Here is a 22,540-nt window from a genome sequence, read left to right as displayed (position 1 = left end):
GGATCAGATTGCATCAGCTGCAGTCTCTAGATTCTACTGCTCCAATCTGGTAACATCCCCCCTGCCCAATTCCTCAGTGGAAAGCACATAAGGGCTTTATGGGACTCAACTGAGAGTACTCAGCACTCAACCTGAAAAATAAGGTTCACCTCTCACTTCTGCCAGGAACAGCAGGGTGTTTTTAGCTAACTCAATAATCAAGTGTGCCTTCATTACTGGTACTTGCATGATATTAAATTACCTTCCTATGGAAGCAAATATCAGAACACGGTGTAAATTAGGTCTGAGTGCCTGAGAATAAAGTTGCACATATGCATTAAATATAATTTGTTACTTTCCTGCTGGAGTTGGCTCAAGTATCTGCCAGCTTCTACTTGTTTTTTAACCAAACAGAAAGAAACTGTGCATACAAAAATACATACTTAAGAATGACTGCTTTGTTTCTTTTTAGTATCTTAACAAATAAAAATATTTAAAAATAAAATTTAAGGAAATAATACTTTCCTATTTTTGTCTGGAGGCAGTTTGAAATATTTGATGTACATTTTGTACACTGGTGTGCAAGGGTTTTTTTCTTAAAAAAAGAAAAAGTGGACCATTCCACAGGAAGGAGAACAGTGTCCTGGAATAAGATGAACTCTTCAACAGTCTCTAAGCAAGCTGAGTCAAAAAGCTGCTACTAAATAATGTCAGGTAAATCCTAACATGACACAAATGTCAATGGAACAGCAATAGGAGAAAACTGTGGACAGCTACCAGCAAAATAGGGTGGTCATGGCTGTAGTATATACACTGCTATAATGATGCTCTTTAAACAGTCTCCTTTTAGGTTCCCTAAGCACTCTGACAACGTCACACCACTGAATTTCAATGAAGCTTTAGAATGTGTTTGTTTATAAAAAACACTATTGTATGAAGCAATCTTAAATTTCCCTCAGACATTAAGAATCTAATTGTAAACTGATAAACTCCTGTATACACTTCTTATACTGCATTTCAGTGTGGTTATTAGAGGAGTATTGACCTGGCTGCCCATAGAGTCCTTCTGATTCACGCATTTCTTCATTCATCCTTGCTAAACGCAACCTGCCGTGCAGAAAACAAAAGGAACAATGTCACCTTTAAAGCACAAAAAACTATAATGCAAGACCTACAATGCTCTCCTGAATCTCACATCAAAGAGGTCATCTATAGATAGAGTATTCTGATTTTTCTTTTGTTCCCTCCTGTTTTTATGTACAGGAATTTTGACATTTATTTTATTTTTAACTTGAAACAGAATAGCAAAATTTAAGTTATCTAGTCAGAAAACAGAATGTACAACTTACAGTGTTACAATATCTGCATTTGCAGCTTCCACTGCTATACTCAATGGATCTTTCCCATCTTCATCAGTGGCATGCTGGTTTGCTCCTCGTTTTAGGAATAAGCATACTTGTCTGGTTAGAAAAAAAATATAGAAGAATACTTTTGACAATATTGGAAAAAGCTAATAAAGTGAGGCTAGATACAATGTATTTAGCTTAAATCATCAAAAGTCCCATATATATCAAAATAGTGCAGTTAATCTAGAACATGTTAACAGACTAGTAAGCAAACCATTTATTTAATCCACATTAGAAAACACGTGTGTTTTGCTAGTGCATGAGACTGCTAAATCAAAATACTATTTCCTCTCTCACAACCAGAGCTTAAGAAAAACTCTTATCATCTGAAATAGTATTAAAATATCAGAATATGTGGGGCAATGAAGAAGCTTCCCATGAACAACTAGAGTAAAGGATGGCCATGTACAAATAGTGGGGCAGTGAGTTACCCAGTGTGTCCTAGAACTGTGGCATGGTGCAGGGGCCCCCTTCCTTTCATGTCTCGGATGTTCACGTTGGCCCCATTCTGCAGCAAAAACTCACAAGTAACCAATGAACCCTACAGAATGAAAACAAAGAAACAACTCAGCACCAGATCTCTAGAATCAAACCAAACCTCTTCTGCCTTCCCACCATTGAGCCACCCAGCAAAGCAAACTAAAACCTTCAACTTTAAACACTACTAGACATAGAATTCCAAACAAAACATTAACAGGAAAAAATATTTCAGAAACAACTCTAAAAGAACACTGTAAGCTTAACTTCAACATCATATTATCATTCACTGAGGAAGCAAACAGCTCAAAAGGAACAGTGACACAGAAATATCATTATTTCCCTCGCTCTCCTCCCCCATCAGCAGGGCTGTATATCACATACCCCTCTCACTGCCTGAATGAGTGGTGTTGCTTTGTTTTCTTCCACGTTGACCCAGTTTACTTCAGCTCCATGAGCCAATGCTTCTGCCATGTGAGGAAGATTTTTCTCAAAGGCAGCTTGATACAATTGCAATCCTGGACTAGGCTGCTTGGAGTCACAGAACACTGGAGACTCTTGCTTGTCTCCTTCTGAAAAGAAAAAAAAATTGCTTACCCAATTCCTGTTTTAACAAGGTACCTCTTGGAATTCTGACCAAAACATCATTTCTCTGGCAATAGGTAGCTCAGCTTTTGCACAATGCTATGTACTGTTGCCCCATTCTGCCAGGGGAATTCACAGATGCCTTTAGCTCCAGTATTCAGGCACAGTCTCTTCACAGAACTCTTACTGCACAGAAAACATTCTCTCCACACTACTGGCACATGTGTATATACTTCAATCCACATATTCAATGTAATTTCTAAAAAATTGTTTAAGGTCTGGAATGTGTTTTACTGTAAACCACAAGATATTAATAAAACTCATTTTCTCCAAAGATGTAGTCATACAAATATATCTTTATCTCAAACACCTGAGTGTGAGGCTAATGCTGTTCTGACCTAAGTTTTATTAGCAGACATCATTGTCATTTACCAATTACTTGCTGTGGCTATAATCTTTTGCACTAAAGCACAGTCTCTTTCTCTTAATCTCAGTAATGATTATATGGAGTGAAGTCAGGGAGATAAAGATGTTGCTACATAGAAACTTTTGTGAGTTACAGCATCATAAACATTTCTACAACATAATCAAAAAAGATCCAAGGTCCATGCTGCCTGTCTGCAATAACACCTGTGAACTACTGGATTTAAAACATACCTTAAAAGAGCGCTTTCATATAAAAGAATAGGTCTGCTTTATAAAGAAATGTTTTGGAAAGTTTGAGAAGCCATACTCAATATATCTGTCAGAACAGCATGCTAAAATTAGCAAATAATTTCATTCACCAACTTATAGAACTTCTGAGTTGAAGGAACGATATTTTAAGACTTGGTCAATTCCACAAAAATAAGAAACAGAAAAATTAAGCAAGAATGCACAAACAGCACATAAAAGCCTACTATCTATTACTCAAGAGGAATTCTATCTCGGTGGATTTATTTATTTATAAAAGGATCATGCATTTGGGATCAGCCTCATCTGTCTGGAAAAAACCATAGTTCTTTGAACCCATTTAGAAGGACTAAATGTCATTTTTGGTAGCAAGCCCAAAAGAAAGATGGCTCAGGCAAATTTTATCCTTGCCAAAAGCATTTCAACCAGGATAGCAGACATAAATTGTATCACCAACACTGATCATTTTTAGAAAAAGAAACTGCTGCCAAATGATTAAATTTTCATCTTACAGGGCAAAGCCTAACACACCTGGTTCATACAAACTGTTGGCTGATATAGTAGAGGCAAGGTGTTCTCTGCTGTCATCAGTGCTCGGCTGGATCCCACTGTCACTGCTTCGCACTGTTTTGGGGAGAAACTGCAATTACTATGCAGAGCTGAAGCTACCTGCTCCTCACAGATACCATGATAATAAAGCAAGCTCTTATACTTGGTCCTGAACATAATTTTAAAAAAATGGCTTGTTCTTGTTCAATATTCTCAATGCATCCACAGAAAAAGATGAAGTCACATTTTGTAACTATAACATTTACAATAATAATAAAAAATGTCAAAGACAACTAGAAATGAAAAAAAATCAGGATAAGTAAAAAAGCTTAAATTATTTCATGAAAATACCAAGCAATGCAGCAGCCTGGAGACAACAGACTGAAGCAGGGAGATGGCCACAACACACAATGGACCACTAGTGCAAACAGTGAACACGCCACAGCTGTAGTACTTACTACTACGGAGTTTTGAAGAGGTATCAAAGTAGGAGAAGAGTGAATCAAGCTCATCAGGACAGAACAGAGACTCCCGCCTCGCCTCGTCGCTACTTACAGCCACCGCTGGGACATGCAGGTTAGCAAAGCACAAAGCAGGCAGTGAGGAAGGGACAGGGCAGGAGAGAACGTTATTGGAAAAACCAAGAGGATGAAAATACCGAGGAGAGAAGGTGGTTAATATGACTCTGAGTTCTAAGCATCCCCATTCCAATCCTTCCCTGTGTAAAATAGCACATCTCTGAAGAAGGAGTTTCTTCCCTACACTCTACACTAGGCTACAACCCATTTAAAAAACAGATTCCATAGTCTCTGCACGAGGCAGAAGTCAATTAACATAAAAATATGTTACCTTAAAAAGAATATGGGTAATAGAGCTAAGGAGAGAAGTGTGTAAATACCTTTGTGGGATGCTGCACCTTGTTCCCCTGCCAAAAGGGATTTTTCAGGGCCACTGTGCCTTTTCTCTTCCTGACTTGGAGGCAAAACTTTTGTTCCAGGCTCAGGCAGAGGTACTGATGCAGCTTGCTTCTCTACAAACTTTCTTTCCACATATTTTGCTCTGATGTATGCCTCCTTCTCCTGCCTGTCATATACAAAATTCCTGGAGTTAGTAAGCTAAAATTTTAGTATTTTCATGTATTAAAGGAATGTCTACTTTGTACTAAAGTCAGTAACCAAAACTGTAGCTTGGCATTGCACATAAGACACACCCACAGCACATTGTCAGAAAGATGCAAAGCACACCTGTCACTTTCTGGATTCATGATTAAATTTTGCATAAGGCTCAAAAGAAAGTAATTTTGTTAAGTTCACAAACATGTATCTACTTTCAGACAGAGACTTTGGAAAGTGGTATGTGGAAGAAATAAGCATTAGTTACTCTATGTTACCTGTATTAAAACTTTATACAAGTTTACATTGTTAATAACCTACTAATAAACATTTATTTAGTTTCTTACATAAATACAAATTGCAGCATCTGTTACAGGAACATTAAGATTACACAAGAAAACAATAACAAACCCTAGGTAGGCACAGCCATCAGTTCCATATCACATACTGAAGTATTTTTCCTTGTAACCTGAGGTTATCAGCTTAAAACACAACAGCAGTTGTGCCAAACTGATAAAATGAGCTGTAATTATTGCATTGGAACTGCTGAAAAGCAGTTACCACTAGAAGGAATATCTAGCAAATCTCCTCCTGTGTTTATATAATCATCACTGTCTCCAAGTGGCCAACACTTCACAAAATGCAGTTTTCTATACTATAAAACTACTGGGCAGCAAACAGCACAGAACTGGAAAGGCAGTAAAAAAGCAAATTTTAAGAGCCTATACAGCAGCACAAAGCATTGGGAATCTACCTTCAAACACGGATTAGCATCAGAGAAATAGAAGACAGCAGTAAAATGATTTGAAGGCTGCTGTAAAGCAGCAGAGCTCATGTACAATGTAGGTAGGAAGATGAGAACATTCTGAGGAACAGGGAACAAAAGTCAAATGGAAGAACAAAGTCACTGTAAACAAAAGGAACAGCCACAGGCTCCTTCCAGGAGCACTCACACACCAAGGACAGCTGGCTGAGCTGGTACCCAGCAGAGAGGAAACAAAATCCACATGTCCACAGTGATGCTCTAGAGCTGTCATGAAAGGAGGGAGCGAGATCACAAAAAGAACAAATGAACAGCAGAAGCAGAAGGGACCAACAGAAGGAATGGCCAATGAACAGAGAGAGTGAGAAAAGGGAGAGATACAGGGAAATGAGTACTTTAAAGGACTGTAACACAGTTAAGTGGCAGCAGCTTTTACAGGGGAAGGCTAAGGGAAGCAACAATAAAAGGAAGCAACAAGTACTGCTGGTAAAATACTACCTTTGACTTCCAGATTGTGGCTTCTTTACTCCCATTTTTTCCAACTTCGCTTCATATATTCTATTTATAACATCATTTCCCAATTCACACATAAGCTATAAAGCAAATGAAAAAAACTCAAATATAGTTGCAAAAAGCTTTATCTACCTATTCAGCTGTTTTTAACCTCACTCAGCCTATATTTACAACTCAGTGTTTTCACTGCTAAAAGTACACTAGCAGAAATAAGCATGGGTTTATATGATAATAAAGAAACAATCAGTGAATAGAGACCAAATTCTGAGTAAGATAAGAAAAAAAATCTAGTCACTCTTTAAGTGCCTGAAAAAACAACCACCAGAATGACACCTGCAGGCCTCATTAACAAATGTGCTTTTCTACCAGCTTTGACAGGAGCTGTTCTTTGCCCATCAGCAAGAGACAATTCAATCAACTGTATTCCACCTTACCCAATGGACACAATCTGATACAACTATAGAAAAGGAACAAAGACAAAAGCCTACACAGGAGAATTTAACCCTATTGATTGCAATGAACAGATTTCTTGTTTCTAATACCAGGTAGAATATTTAGTTCTGATATTTACATGAATAATACATGAGTGGGCGTGGGGGTTGGTTGGTTGTTTTCTCATGAACATGTTGATAAAAAAATTATTTAACCACAAAGCACATTGTCTTTTTATTGTTCAGAATAGAGAAGCAATTCCTAAGTGCCAGAACATCACAGCTAGAAACAAATGTTTGCATGAGTTATCCACTTGCACACATGAATTCATGCATGAGTTCCTATTTCAGTATTTCATTGTCATATGACTTTTATAACCATGGTTCAAGCTAGAAATTTGGCACACAAAAGCAGCTGCATGAGTATTCTCCTATAGGCCAGAAGCATCTCACTGTTAAGAGCTGACATTCAAATTTTTGAGTATGATCATGCTTTAGGCTGATATAGCACTTCCAAAATTTTCAGCCCACTGAAAGACATTATTGGTTTGTAAACAGATTTGCCTTTTTACATGTTGAAAGTATCAGATGAGACTTGCTACTCAGAGTGCACTTGGGAGCCTGAAGGTGTTGTAAGCTGTTCTGAATTGCAAGTTTGTAGCACAAATTACTATGGAGTATAAGAAAGTATGAATTAAAATAAACCAACACACAAGTATAAACTTTTTCTGTTTAAAACTGCAAGACACACTGGGTACAAATGTGTTTCCTGCATTGGACTTTCTGATGCAGAGGCTTTAGAATAGCAATCTAAGTACCAAATAGAAACCTGTTTTAAAAATACTGTACCTTCAGGAGTTCAGGTTCCCATGAATCCAACGTTAAAGATCTTACTTTTGAAAAGTGGACTCCCAAGCTCCTAAACAACATGGGAAAAAACATTAACCTGTAACTACATGTTTTATCTCACCTCAGACAGATTTACCATTAATTTATGCAAATAAAGCAGTTACGTTAATTCTATTTACAAACAAGGGTCTCTAATTTTCTTTCAATGTACCTTTGAAGAGGCAAACACCACCCTTGCTAATTAAGGCAATGCACAAATGAAATGCAGCTGTGAGGAGCTCCCCAACCTGTGTATCCCAGAGCACTCGATGCACAGTGTGATTCCCAGGTTGATACTGGCCCAGCGAGGATCTGCCAAACCACAGTCACAGCAGGCAGCATTGCCAGCAATGCACTGCACTCTCTGCAGAGCACTCTCTCCTTTCAGCAGCTTCTCTTTGGTCTCACTCCCAGATTCTAGGCTCCCAGTAGAAGGGGATGATTTCTTTTCCTGTTTCTGAAAGAGAAAAGACACAAACAAACCAATTAAGAGACATGCTAAACTAAAGAAATTAAAGTTCCACAGATACTGACTGTACACTAAAATCCAAGAAAAGTCTCTCCTGCCAAGGCCAAGGAAAGCCACAGAATAAAAAAAAAAAAAGTTTAGGTTTTTAGAAGACATATAAAACTGAATATAAGAATATCCCATGATTTTTAATCACACTACAGTGAAATCTCAAAAAAAAAACATACAGACCATAGTAATATTAACAAGATGAAGTGAAAGACAGAGCAGATATAATTCACAGCCTTCAGAATTTCATTGCCTTTCCACTGGAAGGCAAACAATGGATTGTTTCTTTTCTTCTCTCTCATTAAAAGAGGCTTTATGCATTTAAAATTTTCAGGATCCAAAGGGAGGTAGTTGTTTGGTGGATTGTTTAACTCACCTCAGATTCATCCCCTTTTTCTCTGTATGCTGTGGCAATACTGGTCTGAACAGCCTTAATCCACGCCTGCCGCAGCTTTTCCGAGTCAGCCTGCAGCATGCAGCTCCTGTGACAAATCACAAAGTGCTCAGAGACAGTGGCCAAGCAGCTGACATCCAACAGCACATTGCTCAGGGCTCTTTTTTATGGAGCAAGTTTCTTGCTATCACAAGTTTAGTAGGCATCATCTAATAAACACATTTATTTTAAGATAACAAAGCAGCTGACCCTTTGTGAGCTGCAAACTCCTGATTTCAAAATTATTTGCAGGTAATGCTAATATAGATAGAGAAATTACTCTTCCAAAATCACTGACAATGGCTTAGCTTCCTATTCCTTTTCTTATTCCAAATTTTTCTTTTTTATATCCTCAGATGCATTTTACACCTGTGACACAAGTCACAGGTATCAGTCCTTGAAAACACACTTTCATTCACTGACATCAAGAGTGTAACTTTAAAGCTCTATGACAGAATGAACTACTTTGCTTATCAGCAGTAAAAGAAACAGGTCATGAAGTATAAAACTGTTCCAACACTTATGGGTTGAAAAAGCACAGGCAAACAAGAGCAAAATGCATGTTATAGTGAACTACAACTGGGGATGCAAACATCAGGATGGGCAGCAATCTACTCAAAAGAGAAATCTAAGGAGGAGTGGAAAGTGTAGATAACCTCCAGACCTGCAAGCAAGTTGACCTCGTATCAAAAACTTAAATATGGTCACATCTCACAATCACTAACAAGGAATCCATGTCCTGCCCTTGCTGTGGCAGGATGCCAAAATTCCCTAAGTACAGCCAATGCACTGCTGGAGCTGAAAAATAATTTTATTTTTCATTTAGCAGTTTCATTTTTAGTAGTTTCATCTAGTGCATTCTGAAGTATAATTCAACATGACTGAGACAACAGCTTATTTAAGTGCTTCTCTCTCATTGCACCAATCAGAAATATGGAGAAACTGAGACCTATTTCTACATTACTAAGCAGTTGATAGTATCAGCTACTACTAAGCCCCAGCAGAGCCCTGCACCACAAGCCATTTATGCAAAAAGCACAAGAATGCATGTTTATTTTAATGCCAAAAGTAAACTAAATACCAGGGACACTTCTCACAGCATCACTTACTCTCAGCCAAAATTTCAGAGAGCAGAATTTTTCAGATACTTTTCCTGTTTTGATCTATCCCAAGAGAAACATTAATCTTACATTTTAAAACAACTACATGTAATTATTTTTATTTTTAAATAAACATACTGCACTGATTCTCCTTACTTTGTTGGAGAAACCACCTCAAAACAGAATCGTCTCTCTATGTCTTCACAGTGTTTAACTGTGCAGAGCCGCAAGTCCTCAACAACCACCGTGGGATTATCCTATGAGCCAAAAGTCAACAAGAGAGTCACAGAGAAAAAATAATATAGTTGATAATAAGAGAATAATTCAATCCTGAATTATTAATCATTGAATTCTATTTGCCTTGTTACACTAATTTTTTCCTTCAAAAATAAAATTCGAACTCAGTGGAATTTGGAGATCTACAATCCAATCTACTGAATAATCAGCACCTTAAATTTAAACAACAGTATTTAAACCATAAAGATACTCTAAGAAATACAATTAACTCAGTATTAAATCAGAAAAGTTATACTTAAATCAGCAGTACTTTAAGTGACACATAAAAAACCCCAGAAGCTGAATGCAGTGGTTTTGAAAATTTGACTAAATTCATAATAATTCCATTCTCAGCTATCACCATTTTAAAGGCGCAGTTAAAAAAAAAGAGCAATTCACAAACACAGAACGCCCAACCAAACATGCTCAAACTCAACTGTGTGTTTTCTTTCCAACCACAGAAATGAAGCTGCTTGATTTGACAGCATCAGATATCAAGGAACAGCCTCTGAGCCCAGTCTGTTTGCAGTGAAGAAGAATTAATTGCCATAAGCTCCTTCTTCTTTTCTCCCCATACAGTCTCTGTTTGTTCCCAACCTGAAGAACAGCTACAGCTCCTTGGTGCAAAAGCAGATTCTAGAACAGCAAACAAAGGAGCAGGGGCCCAAAACCTGACTGAAAACTTTCTATGGCTTGGGGCAGAGCTGGACTTGCTGATTTAACATAAAACAGCTGCACTTCCCACCAGCAACAAGGCAGATACTGACTGCTGAACCACTGTGCATTTTCAACACTAAATACATGTATTTAGCAGCCCTGACTGCTTTCTAACAGGCTTTCATGCTTTTTTCCCCATTTGCTGAATTGGGTGTGTGAACCAGTAAGTAACTGGAGGAGCAAGTCCTGAAAGAGTTAAACACAACTGCTCAGAGAGCAGCATGGAATATTTGACTGCCAGCAAGTGAGCACAAGCCTTCTGGGACCAACAACTTTTAAAGCTCTAACTAGGTTACAAAACCCACAGCAAATAAAGTATGTGCTTACAATCAGTGCACAGGAATCTCAGAATCTGTCAGTGTAGCTATTAGTCTCATTTTACAAAGGGAGAAACTAATTTAGAAGAAAGCAATAGGTTGTTGAAAATCACACAGGATCTTCACATTCCCCGATCAATCATGAAAATCATCACCCAAACCCCAAACTATCCCAAGCCTGTTTTCAACTCCTACCTTAAATTTCTTCTGGTACACAAGTTGGTTATTTTGTATTGAGAACCAGCGCCTATTCAAATGAAGAGACATCCAGAGAAAACATAACTGATTTTACAGTGCTTATGTGACTGACATGTGCTAACATACAGTCTACAAAGAGACTGCATGAAAGAATTCAGCAAAGTAATACTGCAGTCAATTTTGGCAAATATTTCATGACAATAATGAAAAAAGGGAAAGCAGAGACAAAACAGAAAAGAAAGCAAGGTTCAAATAATTTGAGTCATAAACAAACACATTCATGTTATGACAACATTAGTTAAGCTATTACACAAAACACTTTCATTTTAAAGAACATTTCCTTCTGCATTTTAGCAGCAAGTTATGATTTTAAGTAGTTGTTTGATAACACAAATTCAGATAGTTTCAATAACATAAATACTTAAACCCATGTAAACTAATCCTGAAATATTTCTGGGAGTAGAACTAACTTACTAAAGCACAGAAAATGCTTTGGTGTTGCTATCTCATGCAGGTTTAATATCTATCTACATTGGGCATGTCTGGAATAAAAACAGTGCATATAAGAACTAAAAAAAAATCCAATGAAAACCTTTTAAGTAGGATCCTAAATTAAGCCTCAGCTTTGAAGAAAAATAAAATAAATCAAATAAATGCTTTAATGAAGGTATCCTGTAAAATCCAAAAGATAATATAATGCTTAAAAACTCCTCTGAACTGTATCCTTCCTTATCAAACTCACTGTTCACACAGGATACATCTCAGAGAATGGAAAAATCACTCACACTTTGGGGAAAAAACCCCCTCAGATCTTGAACAATGTTTTATCAGACCACTGAATGAAAAAAAAAAAAACCCAGTAGACATAACCATGCCTTTTTAGCTCTTCTGGGATGCACAAAATAAAAGCAAACCAATAACCACAGTTTCATTTTCACTGACAAAAATGAAGGGAATGTACAAGACAATTCAGTGAAATTTACACTATACTTTGTTAAGGCTTATAATGCAAACCTGTGTTTACCACAGCATCATTCCTCAATCATCTCCAATACCCAACCTTTACCACACATCACTTTTCCCTGTACTACCAGTTAGTTGGAATGGTAACAGTACACAAAATATTGTGTTGGAACAGATCTTGTTATTCTCCACAGGCTGTTGAGCATCAAGCTACAGTTTACTACAATTAGTAACAAGAGGGCCCCATGTATTTATTCAACACCACAAGCCATTCCTGGAAAGAAGTGCACAAAGATGGTTAAGAAAAATTAATATATACAAAAAATGTTAGATCCCAAACAGAAAATCTAGTATTTGTTAGAAAGGTTAGTGTTTCATAGACAGATGAGATTCTACCTTTTAACAATCTTTTCAAATGTTGTGCAGATATATTTAATTTAAAAAGCAACAACAGGATCTCTTGTCATTCTTGATTTTTTAAATTTATTAACAGCAGTAGTTTTAGTCACTGCAATTGAAAAGGGATCATCTTTACTATCTATTTACAGATGCAGTAAGTGTGCCCCAAATATAAGGCAGGTTATTGCTAATATTCATATAGGAAACTTAACAAAAAAGCAGACTTGAAAAGGAAATAAACTCATGTCATTTTTCATGTGCTTTTTGTGAACATAACTCAAAAGAGAACAACATGAAAAGCAGTGCCTAAGTGATAAAGGGAGTGGTAAAGGGGGAAAAAAGCAGCCTTGCCCCAAGACAACGAGCAACGGAGCAAATCCCTAGTAAGAGCCTTAGGAAGTGCAATTAACTTCATTAATGCAATGCTTCATTTGTTCTACAGCTAAATATTTCATGAGTTTCTCTAGTAAACAAGCTCTAATCTCATCAGTTGGATATAAGTGAACACACAAATTGTAACACAAATTTGTGCCATCTTTAAAACCTAGTCTAGAAATTTTGAAAGTTCCTTTTTATTTCCCTAGTAGAGAAATTAAATCTGTTAAAAAAAATTCAGTCCAGCCACAAAGAGTGCAGGTTTTGGTGCTTTTCTAAAATAAATTTTTACTGAATGATATCAACAATTTACAATTTTGGATAACTTGTAAGTAGATGTCAGAGTTAATACATTTAAATTTTTTTCTAACAAGATGAAAGTGTCAATACTGCCCTCCAAGGCGTCAGCACCACAGCAGTTTTATTCAGGCCAAGAACTTGGAGTTATTCTTCATTAACCAAATACCATCAACAAACTCTTCACTTTACTGTAGCAAACAGACTGCTGGGGGTCTACAGAAGCATCAGCCAGGAACTTCTGAGGTACAATCTCTGTGCTGAAGGTGCTGCTAAAGGGTAACCCACATCTATCAGGCTCTAAGAATAATTTAAAATCTTCAGGCATCATGTGTGCAATAAGTACTGATTATTACCAAAGTTTCCTTAAATGTGTTATTCTGTCAAAAGCAAGAGAGAAGCATGGTGAAGGAGAAAACATTCTTTGGAATATTAAAGTAGTTTACACTGTCTCATTCTGTAGTGGTTAAATACAGTTGTTCCTGTTTAAAAAGTGAATGTTTTCCATCATGTACACCTACACAATTCAAAACTGTATTTATTAAATAGGAAACAATGGAAAATCTTTAGAAAAAATCCTAATTTCTGAGAACTGAGAGTAATACTCAAAAAAAAATCAAATTTGAGTTTTACATAAAACAACGAATTGTGATTTACAATTCTCAGAAACAGTTTTCTCCTCTAGTTGCTAGCAGCACACAATTAAAATAGTAATTAATAATGCACAACATTTAAAAGTACATGTCTATTCCCAATGCAGCTGATAAGAAAAAAAAAATCTCATCAACTTCCATTGGAAAAAGGCAAGACATTGATCTTGTATGCTCAGAAGTTTGAGTGCAGAAACTTGGCTTTAATTCCTTTTTTTAGCTAAAATCCAACTCAATCTTTCTGAATCTTTTAAAGGAATTGAGCAGCAGGTATACTGGCATCCCAGGCAGAATCCTTCTGTTATTTTCTTAGACTGAGTCACTTATACATCCATTGCAAGTAATCAAATTAAATGCAGGGTTAATGAAGAGCTTTTTGCGTGCCAAGGAAACATTGGGAAGGTATAAAAGAAGCTGGTTGGTACCTGATGTGATCTGGCTTTTTCCTGTCATGTGAAAAAATGGGGTAGGATTAAAACATAAGGGAAAGGAGGAAAAGGGATGAAAAATGCAAAATGAGCAAAATAAGAAAAGAATTAGCATGATCTGAAAATACAGCAGAATTAAAAAGGAAAACATCTATTGCACCTAATCTAAAACCTATTTGGAACACACTAGTGGTCTGACAAATGCTTTTCTCCCTACACACATTTATTCTTTCTTTATGATATGAACTTATTTTTCATGTGAATTTCTGGGAACTAAAAGAGCTTTCCAGCTACTGCTCCATAATAAATGCACCTGACTCTTGTTCCTGATGCCTTAAGAAAATTGGTGTACAGTGAGGTGTATCATTTACCAACAGACAGACATAAATTCTAAACACAGATGTCCATACCTGTTATTCTAAGACTCTGCAGTACAAGGATATAATTTTGATACCACTGAACTGCATTATCTGAAATACTTGTGTGCATTATGTTCTTTTAGTCACAACAAAAAGAGATTACAAAAGCTCCATCTCTTTCAAAACACAGTGACACTGAATTGCAAATATCTTGGGGTTTACTTTGCAGCCTGCTCAAACACTTATTTGTTTCTAAAGCCAGTGTCACACAGAACTGTCCCAAGAACAGGAAACTTGATGCAAAAGCCCAAATAATTAAAGTCTTGAGACGATGAAACACGAGCTGCCAGGTGCTGCAGGAAGAAATTTCATTATGCTAGCAAGACATTAGTTTGGACAGGAAACAAATTTTCATTCACCACAACAGATTTGCCCCCCTTCAAAGGCTGTATTATACAGTCTTCTTTTTTTTTCTCCCCCAGAAACCAGACTTTTCCCAGGGTAATACCACTGGGATTCACTGACCAGGACATGCACAGAGAAACATCACATTTCTCTCACTTGTCAGCTGGAATCATTCTGCTGTGTCAAACACAAAACCTATCATACCCTCATCTCTTATGCTTTTAATGTTGGCAAGTATCTGCTAATAGTGGCCATTAGGAAGGGTTTTGGTGCCTTTAATTCACTCTTGATGGAGTTCTTAAAAAGGTCTAGAACCAACAGAAGAGCAACTGAGACCAAGGAGGGTAAAAGAGAAGCCTCCAATTTTAATCCATATTAATACTGAGAGTGCATTTAGCAGTCAGCAAGAAAGAGCAGTGCTGTCACCTTTGGCTCAGAACAGCAGGAAATTCCAGTATTTCTAGGCAAATTCTTCTAGTTTTGTTTCAGCTGGTTGATTTTCCACCCACCTTCCCTAAAGACGAGGATATAATAAAGGAGCAAACTGCTAATGTGTAAGAACACTAAAAGTATCTTGTCTGTCTTGACTTCAGCTTAGAATTCCCTAAAATAAAACACATAATGCTCTAAATGTTTCCTCCCTTGATATTTTGTAAAATTTTATGCACAAAACAGTTTAATGCAATGAAAAAATCCTTTCTTGTACTTTAACTAGTGACTGGAAAAACTCTATAATCTCTAGTATATGATAAACTTCAATCAGTACAATTCCCCACAGCTGAAACTGTAACACTGTACAAGTAAAACTTTCCATCACAGGAAACAGACCGTGACCACTTCTGTGCCTACAGTATAGCAAGCAATTACAAATGTATTCAGAAATAACAAAAATACTTCTTTATTTTTATTAAAACATAGCAAAAATGGGGGACTAGATTCAGAAATTAAAAACTGTCTTCATTAAGGTCTTAAATGTATATTTTATGTATGATAGAAGTAGTTTAATAGCAATTAGCAATGGTTTGTGAACATGTGGAATACAAAATTTAAATGATTGATTAAATTTCAGAACTTTTTATAGATAGCATATCCAATCCTATGTTTTTGCCTAAAAGCATCCAACTAGTCTATCTCAGTGAGATAAATTATCAAGAATCTAATACTAAAAAGGTTAAAGGTTTTGCTTTATTCAATGCTCCTGTGATAAACAGAAGGAAAAACAATAAGCAAATATCAATTATGTAATAAAAGTAGGCAGCTCTGACTCATTAACAAGCTGTTTATCTTTGCCCTCTTAAATTATTACTTGGATATGCTTTTTATTATACTTGTTCAAATCTGTAACTTAATCTGAAGGAATGTCATTGTATATCTTGATTTAATTACAATTTCTCCTTATTTACTTTGTGTCCATTTAAATTACCATCATACAGAAGTTAGTTTTAATTGAACCCTGCTCTCTAACCACCTGAAGGTAGGAGGCATGTACAGTATTCCTAGGAATGACAGCATGTGGAAGCAGACACTCCTGCCCTGCTCCCTCCTGTCAGCTCCCTTGCAGAGCAAGGCCTTCCTGCTATTCAGAAGAGCAACCCAGAGTTTCACCATCAGCAATGGCAAAAAGGACCTTTCAGCCCCTTGGGAATCCAACAAAGGACAATCCCTGCCCTATTACTGAGATTTTCTCAGTATGCTAACACTGACATTTTACCTCACACCAGGAAGGTGCTTTTGATGCACATCTCCTGGTGCTCTGCCTTCACCCTCCTCTGATGCTTCACAGATTTGTCCTGGAGAACTCTGAATTCTGCTTGCGTGAAACTGATCCAGAAAGTACATTACAACTACAGGTGAATAATTAGACCAAAGGACCAGACCAGAATCAGTCCAAAGCAAAACCCTTTGTACTAGTTACCCATGACTTGCTAATATAGACACAGTCTTATTGACACCAGTGGCCCTTGCATCATTCTATGGATTTAATTGAAGTGATCCCAATTTCTTACAAGCCTGTGGTGTGCTGAGATGCTCAAGGAAGTACAGAATAATTAATATTGGAAGGGACCACCCACTCAAATGCTCATTCTGTCTTTTGAAACTCAGCAAATAGTTTAACAGAGGCACCACTGAAAAAATAGCAGAACATGGACAATAGAGAGCTCTTTATCACAACAAATTACATCTAAAATTCAAGAACTGTATCCAGCTGTGCTGTAAACGCTCCAGCACATATATTGCCTCAAAAAAAAGCACATACCCTTGGAAATGCAAAAGAAATCCTGTTCAGGAAGAAAAATACTTAAAGAGTAGTAAAATACACATTGTTAAAGATATATGACTAACAATATATTTTGAATTCCCAAAAGGGCCATCAAAACTACTAAGCAAAAGTCACTGCACAGGAGAGGAATTTTAAAGGATAACAACGACATTGCTTATCTTTCAGGAAAAATAACTTGAGTCCATGACTGTGCTTCTCTGCTTCCAGTGGCTATACAACATCTGTTTTACTGTCTTCTAACACTTTCCTAGCATATGATCTCACAAGGGAAAGGTTTGCAAAACACCAGGAAAAATGGCTGTGAAGTGTTATCTCTAAGTTAATTAACATAGTCACCCCAAGGTTCTGTCAAAACTATGGACTCAAATTACAGAGATTATGAATCAGATGAGAATTCAGGTTAAAAAGCAGTATTTTTATTAGCAGCAAATAGAGGTTCTGAATAATTACCTGTTCCAAGTCTTGAAGGCATTGCTGGCTCTCTTGAATAAATAACCTTCCATAACAATGCCATTGGCTGCATCTACATTGTATTCTAGTTTAGTATCATCACTGGAATAATCCTAGTACAAAGGAACAAGAAAAACACACTGCAGTTCAAATGAAACTTCAAATATGAGCAGTACTGTTGTCAAAGAGTAAATACCTAGGAATAAGGTTTTGCTTGCAACACTTATTAGTCAAACCATGACTGTCAGCCCCTGATGGCTTTTTTAAAAAAAGCAATTTTTAGGAATGAGAAGCTGAAGATTTTTACTTTACCTGCAACAAGGGGAATTTCTTGTTCAGGTATTGGTGACCTCTACAGCCAAATAGAGGGCAAACATTGCTGACAGAGCATCTGATGCTTCAACTGTCTGCTCAAATGGTCTCTCATATATTCCCAAGAAAGGGGATAGAAAAGCAGACGAAAGAAGCCATGAAAGTTAAGAGTCAAAACTGAAAAACAGTTGCAGCCTGTTGCAGGTATTTACAAACTCAGTTGTGCTTTAGCATTTTCTTCAGCTCTGTCATGTTGACAGCTGAGCTGCATAGGAACTTCGAAGACAAGTAATCAAATAAAGATGATGCTATCAGTTAACTCTAGAGTAAAGCAATCATGGTGCTGGCACTGATGACAAATCTTAGCAGTAATTTTTTCTTTATGATCTTGGATAAGATTACAAAATTACAAGTAGGACAAGGGAATATGCATTTCCATCAACCTAATAACAACTAAACCCAGCTAATAACAATTAATAGCAGCTTTCTGGGCTTAAAAAAGCTGACTGCTTATCTTATTATCTCATCTTTACCAAAGGTAGGTTAGACTAAGCAGTAACACACATGATGATCATTTGCTTTCACATCCCATTGAGAACAGCATGGGCTCTTCCCAGGGAGGTACAGCTCAGATATTCAGAGTGGGAGGCTAACATCTACTAAGGGTGCATGAAAAAGCACACATGGAATGACATCATTTTTCACAACTCTGTCCAGCAATGAAAATAATATACCTGCTGTAATTTTATTTCACTGTTATTAAAATATATATCTTTAAAGTAGACTAGCAACATACGGCTTCTTCCCCTTAACATGGGTGTAAGAGACACATTACTGAAAATTAAATTTCAGAAGAAAAAAACCAAACAAGTTAAATACTGAAAAGACAGAACATTTTGTATTATGACTTTATGAATACTTTTTGTAAATTGCAAACATCAGCTTTGTGTAATAAGTATATCTGAAAGTCTCTGCTTTGTACTTTGCTTCTTAGGAATTTGTCTGTACATAAAGGAAAAGAGGCAAGAAATATATTTATAAAAAAAGTAGCTTCAACACCAACACGGTCATTATCCCCAGGGAATAGCCCAGGATGCAAACAACTTTCGTGCTACACATGATGTTTACTCTTGTACATGCAGATGGTTTGGTCCAATCCAAGGTTAATTACACATGATAGTGAAATGGTTACAGATATTAAAATGGGCCCTTCTAAGCTCCCCACTCAGAACAGCACAAATTCCTTAAAATTATTCACTGTTTTAATCTATTACTATTTCATCTATTACTAATCTGGACAGATTACCTAATGTTGAAATGTTAAATCTGATTTTTATGATTGAATTGACAGATGATCAATGTAAGAGTTCTGAAAGAAAACGGAACTATCACATCACTACCACAGACTGATCTGAATAAACATACTAGTTACAAAAGAACTCTTCACCAAAACAAAATCAAATTTTTAAATTTATTATTCACCAACTAATAACTTTGATTTTCTGCCTGTTTTCTAGATCAGAATATGCTGAATATAAAAGACTTCATGTAAACTCTCAAAATAAAAAGATAAAACCACTATGCACAAACTTAGACATGCTGATGTCACATTCCCTACATTCCCCAAAAACTGATAAATTACTCTAACTTACCAGCTCCCAAACATAATGAAATCTGCTAAAGATTTGCATCTTCCTGCCTCAGTGATGCCTGCAGCTCCTTGTCTAGTTGAAGACAACATACATTTCCCCAGTCTTTTTTGTCCAACCTACTATGTAATCACATTTTCCTTTGGGTCTGGAGAACTGCTGCAGAAAATGCAGCTGTCTTTTCCAATGACTCCAGATCTGTGCTTTGAAGGTGTATATGGATCATTTACCATGCCACACTCAGAATTATCTAAAACACTGAGCCTTCTCATGAAATGCATTTAGCGTCATTTTTAATTACTTCCCTGATTGAATTCCACTTTTACAGAGCAGAAAAAGACATTAAGAGTACAGAGGCAAATGTCAAATATCTTCTTAACTGAACATGGCAGACTATCAGCTGGAAGGGGGAGGGAATAAGGCTTCCATGTGCTTTATCCATAAAAATTCATTGATAAAGTTGTGATTAGGAAAAACAATCAGAAAAAAAATGCCCCATTTCAATTCCACGGATAAAAGTTGAAAAAAACACCAAAATCAGCTGTGTTCTGATCTTAGTCTCTGCTATTCTACAATTAAAAAAATAGGAGCAAAGCAGTCACATTATAGTTTATTTTTATCTTGGTGCATGGAAAAGTTCAATGAATCATGAAAAATAATCTGGGGTGGAGAAAAATCCACCCATATCTTTCCAGTGTCCTGCATGAGAGAATCACATGTTAACAAACCCAGTCACTGTATGTGATTCAGAATTGTGTATTCTGCCAGCAGGCACACAACTGATAAAGCCTTCATTTTAAACATAACTAAACTAATTAGGTGTCAGGACTAAAGTAGATTTCACCTAACCAGAACTAAGAAAATTTAGCCAGAATTATGTAATTTTCCCTGAAGTGCTACATCACACATTTCATTCAGTTTTGAAAGAATAAACATCTATGGCTTCTATTCTGACACTGATTTTTCACGGTTGGCTGCTACTGGAAGAGAAACATGTAGAAGTGGGTTATATAAGTGAAGCACACAGCATGCTTTCATGCCTTTTTTCCACCCTTTTTCTTTAAATGTCCATGGGGTACAGCAAACCAGCTGGCAATGGAAAAACAACTTTCATCTCCAGAAATAATACTAATCTGGTGTGTCACAGAGCACTTAATATTCTTGACAGTGTTTCAGTGAATGCATTTTCGTATGAGCGTATCAATTCATCACACATCCTTGATTCATTTCAGAGCATGTTTTCTGTTTCTCTGTGTATGATCTTCTTGTTCCCAAAACAAAACCCCCCATTACTTTTCTGTAGCAGAGCTTTTGATTTACTTTCAAAATTGCTATCAGGCCATGAAAGCTAATCAAACCATTCTACCAGTAAATCTTAGGAACTATATTTTAACATTTAATGTGTAACCCAAATTATTTTTTACTTTAGAGAATCAACATTTTTAAAGTTTTTTAAGAAGGCAGTAATTGGGAGAGCATAAGTACTAAAGAAAACTCTAACCTGAAAAATTAGGCCAGCATATACTAAGCAGGAGACACTAATTGTGCAAAACCCCCATTTAGAAGGCTGCTCCCATCCCCTTTGCATTGCAAGAGACGTTTGTTACACTTAAGCTGAAAAGTCCCTCGAGGAAGGGTTTAAAACAACAGACACTACAAGTAACAAGGTTTGCAGCCCAAGACAGAGTGAGAGAATGTGAGAGTGCCATTGAGCAAACAAGTCACTTGAAATACAAGCACATCTCTGGTTTTGAAGACAGGAGTTAGTCTGCACAACTTCTCAACAGCAGCTCTGGCTTATGCCTGCTTTGTTACTGTAGTAGCAGCTGGTTTCCTATCACCTTGTTTACTCAATATGTTAATTTTCAAATCATTCTCACTCCAGCTGTTTCCTGAGCACTTCTTTGGAAGCAGATTTTCACTTTAATGGAAAAGGGATTTGAATACAAAAAAACCTATTTGAAGTTCAATGCAAATACTTTTCCGGTATCATATTCATTTTACAACAAAATATTAGGTCTGACACAACACCAAAAAGCCATGAAGCTGTTTGCAGGTGCAACTGATTTTTAAAATATTTCTTAATTAAATGTGCTGCTACAGCAATGGGCTGCAAACTGCTCAGAAAACAACAGTCATGTCTAATGTATTGACATTGTGACACCATTCTTTTAATATTAATCTTTACTTATAATAATATTTTACAAAAATTTCCCAGAATGATCATGAAATTTCTAGATTAATTCACAGCATGTGTTGCTCCAGTTTAATACAGAAAAAATATTTTCTTACACTGAAAAAAATGAAGTTAAGAAAAATGTTTCCTGCATATTTGCTGAGTAAATAGACCACAAAACTTATAAGCAATTTAAGAAAGTAAATCAGATTATCAGCTCTGCTAAAAAAGAAATCACACTGTAGTGGTGACCAAGCCCTTCCATGACACTTTTAATAGCCTCTCCATCAACAGCCTAATTAAGGACAATGATTATACAGAAAAGTGAGATGGGTTATTTAATTAGTGCAATTGTTCTGCATGCATATGCACATATATGCAAACACAGGTAGTAGGTGGGTAGGTGTGTGCACGTATGCACTTACCTATACATTTCAGAAAAGGAACTGCTCTTTATCCACACAATGAAGGAAAGGCATCATTCTGAAGCATTAGATTAGAACTTCAGTATATTAAATACATATATACCTCATGGAATATTCAACACAATAAGCTTCAGAAGTTTCAGTTGTTAAAAAACATGGAAGGATTTGGCACTGAAAGATTTGGGAACATAGTGGAAAACAACATGACAAGACATGAGGAGAGAATGGGGAATAAAATTGCCATCTGGGACAGGGTGACCAGATGACAAGTAGTGATAAAAAGATCCAGAGTCTAAGGCAGTTCTGAAATCCTGATGAGCTGGAAGCTAACTTAGTGTGAAGGTTGGGAAAAGCAAGTAGGATGAGACAAAAACAGACAACGTGATTTGAATAAGGAAATAAGAAAATGATTGGACAAGCTGTAAGAGGAATCTCCAA

The 22,540-nt window shown here is 36.6% G+C and overlaps 1 protein-coding gene across 6 annotated transcripts in view; it reads right to left on the bottom strand.

Moving 5' to 3' along the window:
- Positions 1 to 22,540, bottom strand: part of ACAP2 (ArfGAP with coiled-coil, ankyrin repeat and PH domains 2) — a 63,608-nt gene that overhangs the window by 6,718 nt on the left and 34,350 nt on the right. The window contains exons 10-24 of one of the 6 annotated variants that reach the window (XM_063166981.1): positions 17,541 to 17,653; positions 14,043 to 14,063; positions 10,931 to 10,982; positions 9,582 to 9,682; positions 8,269 to 8,374; positions 7,624 to 7,832; positions 7,337 to 7,406; positions 6,042 to 6,136; positions 4,567 to 4,751; positions 4,127 to 4,231; positions 3,651 to 3,743; positions 2,247 to 2,434; positions 1,817 to 1,926; positions 1,329 to 1,439; positions 1,025 to 1,086 (exon numbers count right to left, since the gene is read on the bottom strand). In XM_063166981.1, coding sequence (XP_063023051.1) covers positions 1,025 to 1,086; positions 1,329 to 1,439; positions 1,817 to 1,926; positions 2,247 to 2,434; positions 3,651 to 3,743; positions 4,127 to 4,231; positions 4,567 to 4,751; positions 6,042 to 6,136; positions 7,337 to 7,406; positions 7,624 to 7,832; positions 8,269 to 8,374; positions 9,582 to 9,682; positions 10,931 to 10,982; positions 14,043 to 14,063; positions 17,541 to 17,653 — 1,621 coding nt within the window. Of the gene's footprint in view, positions 1 to 1,024; positions 1,087 to 1,328; positions 1,440 to 1,816; positions 1,927 to 2,246; positions 2,435 to 3,650; positions 3,744 to 4,126; positions 4,232 to 4,566; positions 4,752 to 6,041; positions 6,137 to 7,336; positions 7,407 to 7,623; positions 7,833 to 8,268; positions 8,375 to 9,581; positions 9,683 to 10,930; positions 10,983 to 14,042; positions 14,064 to 17,540; positions 17,654 to 22,540 lie in introns of those variants that run through there. The other 5 variants (XM_063166983.1, XM_063166982.1, XM_063166985.1 and 2 more) reach the window with 5 other exon arrangements.

Source organism: Melospiza melodia, chromosome 12 (assembly GCF_035770615.1).
Source record: "Melospiza melodia melodia isolate bMelMel2 chromosome 12, bMelMel2.pri, whole genome shotgun sequence".
NCBI lineage: Eukaryota > Metazoa > Chordata > Aves > Passeriformes > Passerellidae > Melospiza > Melospiza melodia.
Note: the sequence above shows the minus strand (reverse complement) of the source record. Positions and strands in the feature narration are given on the sequence as shown.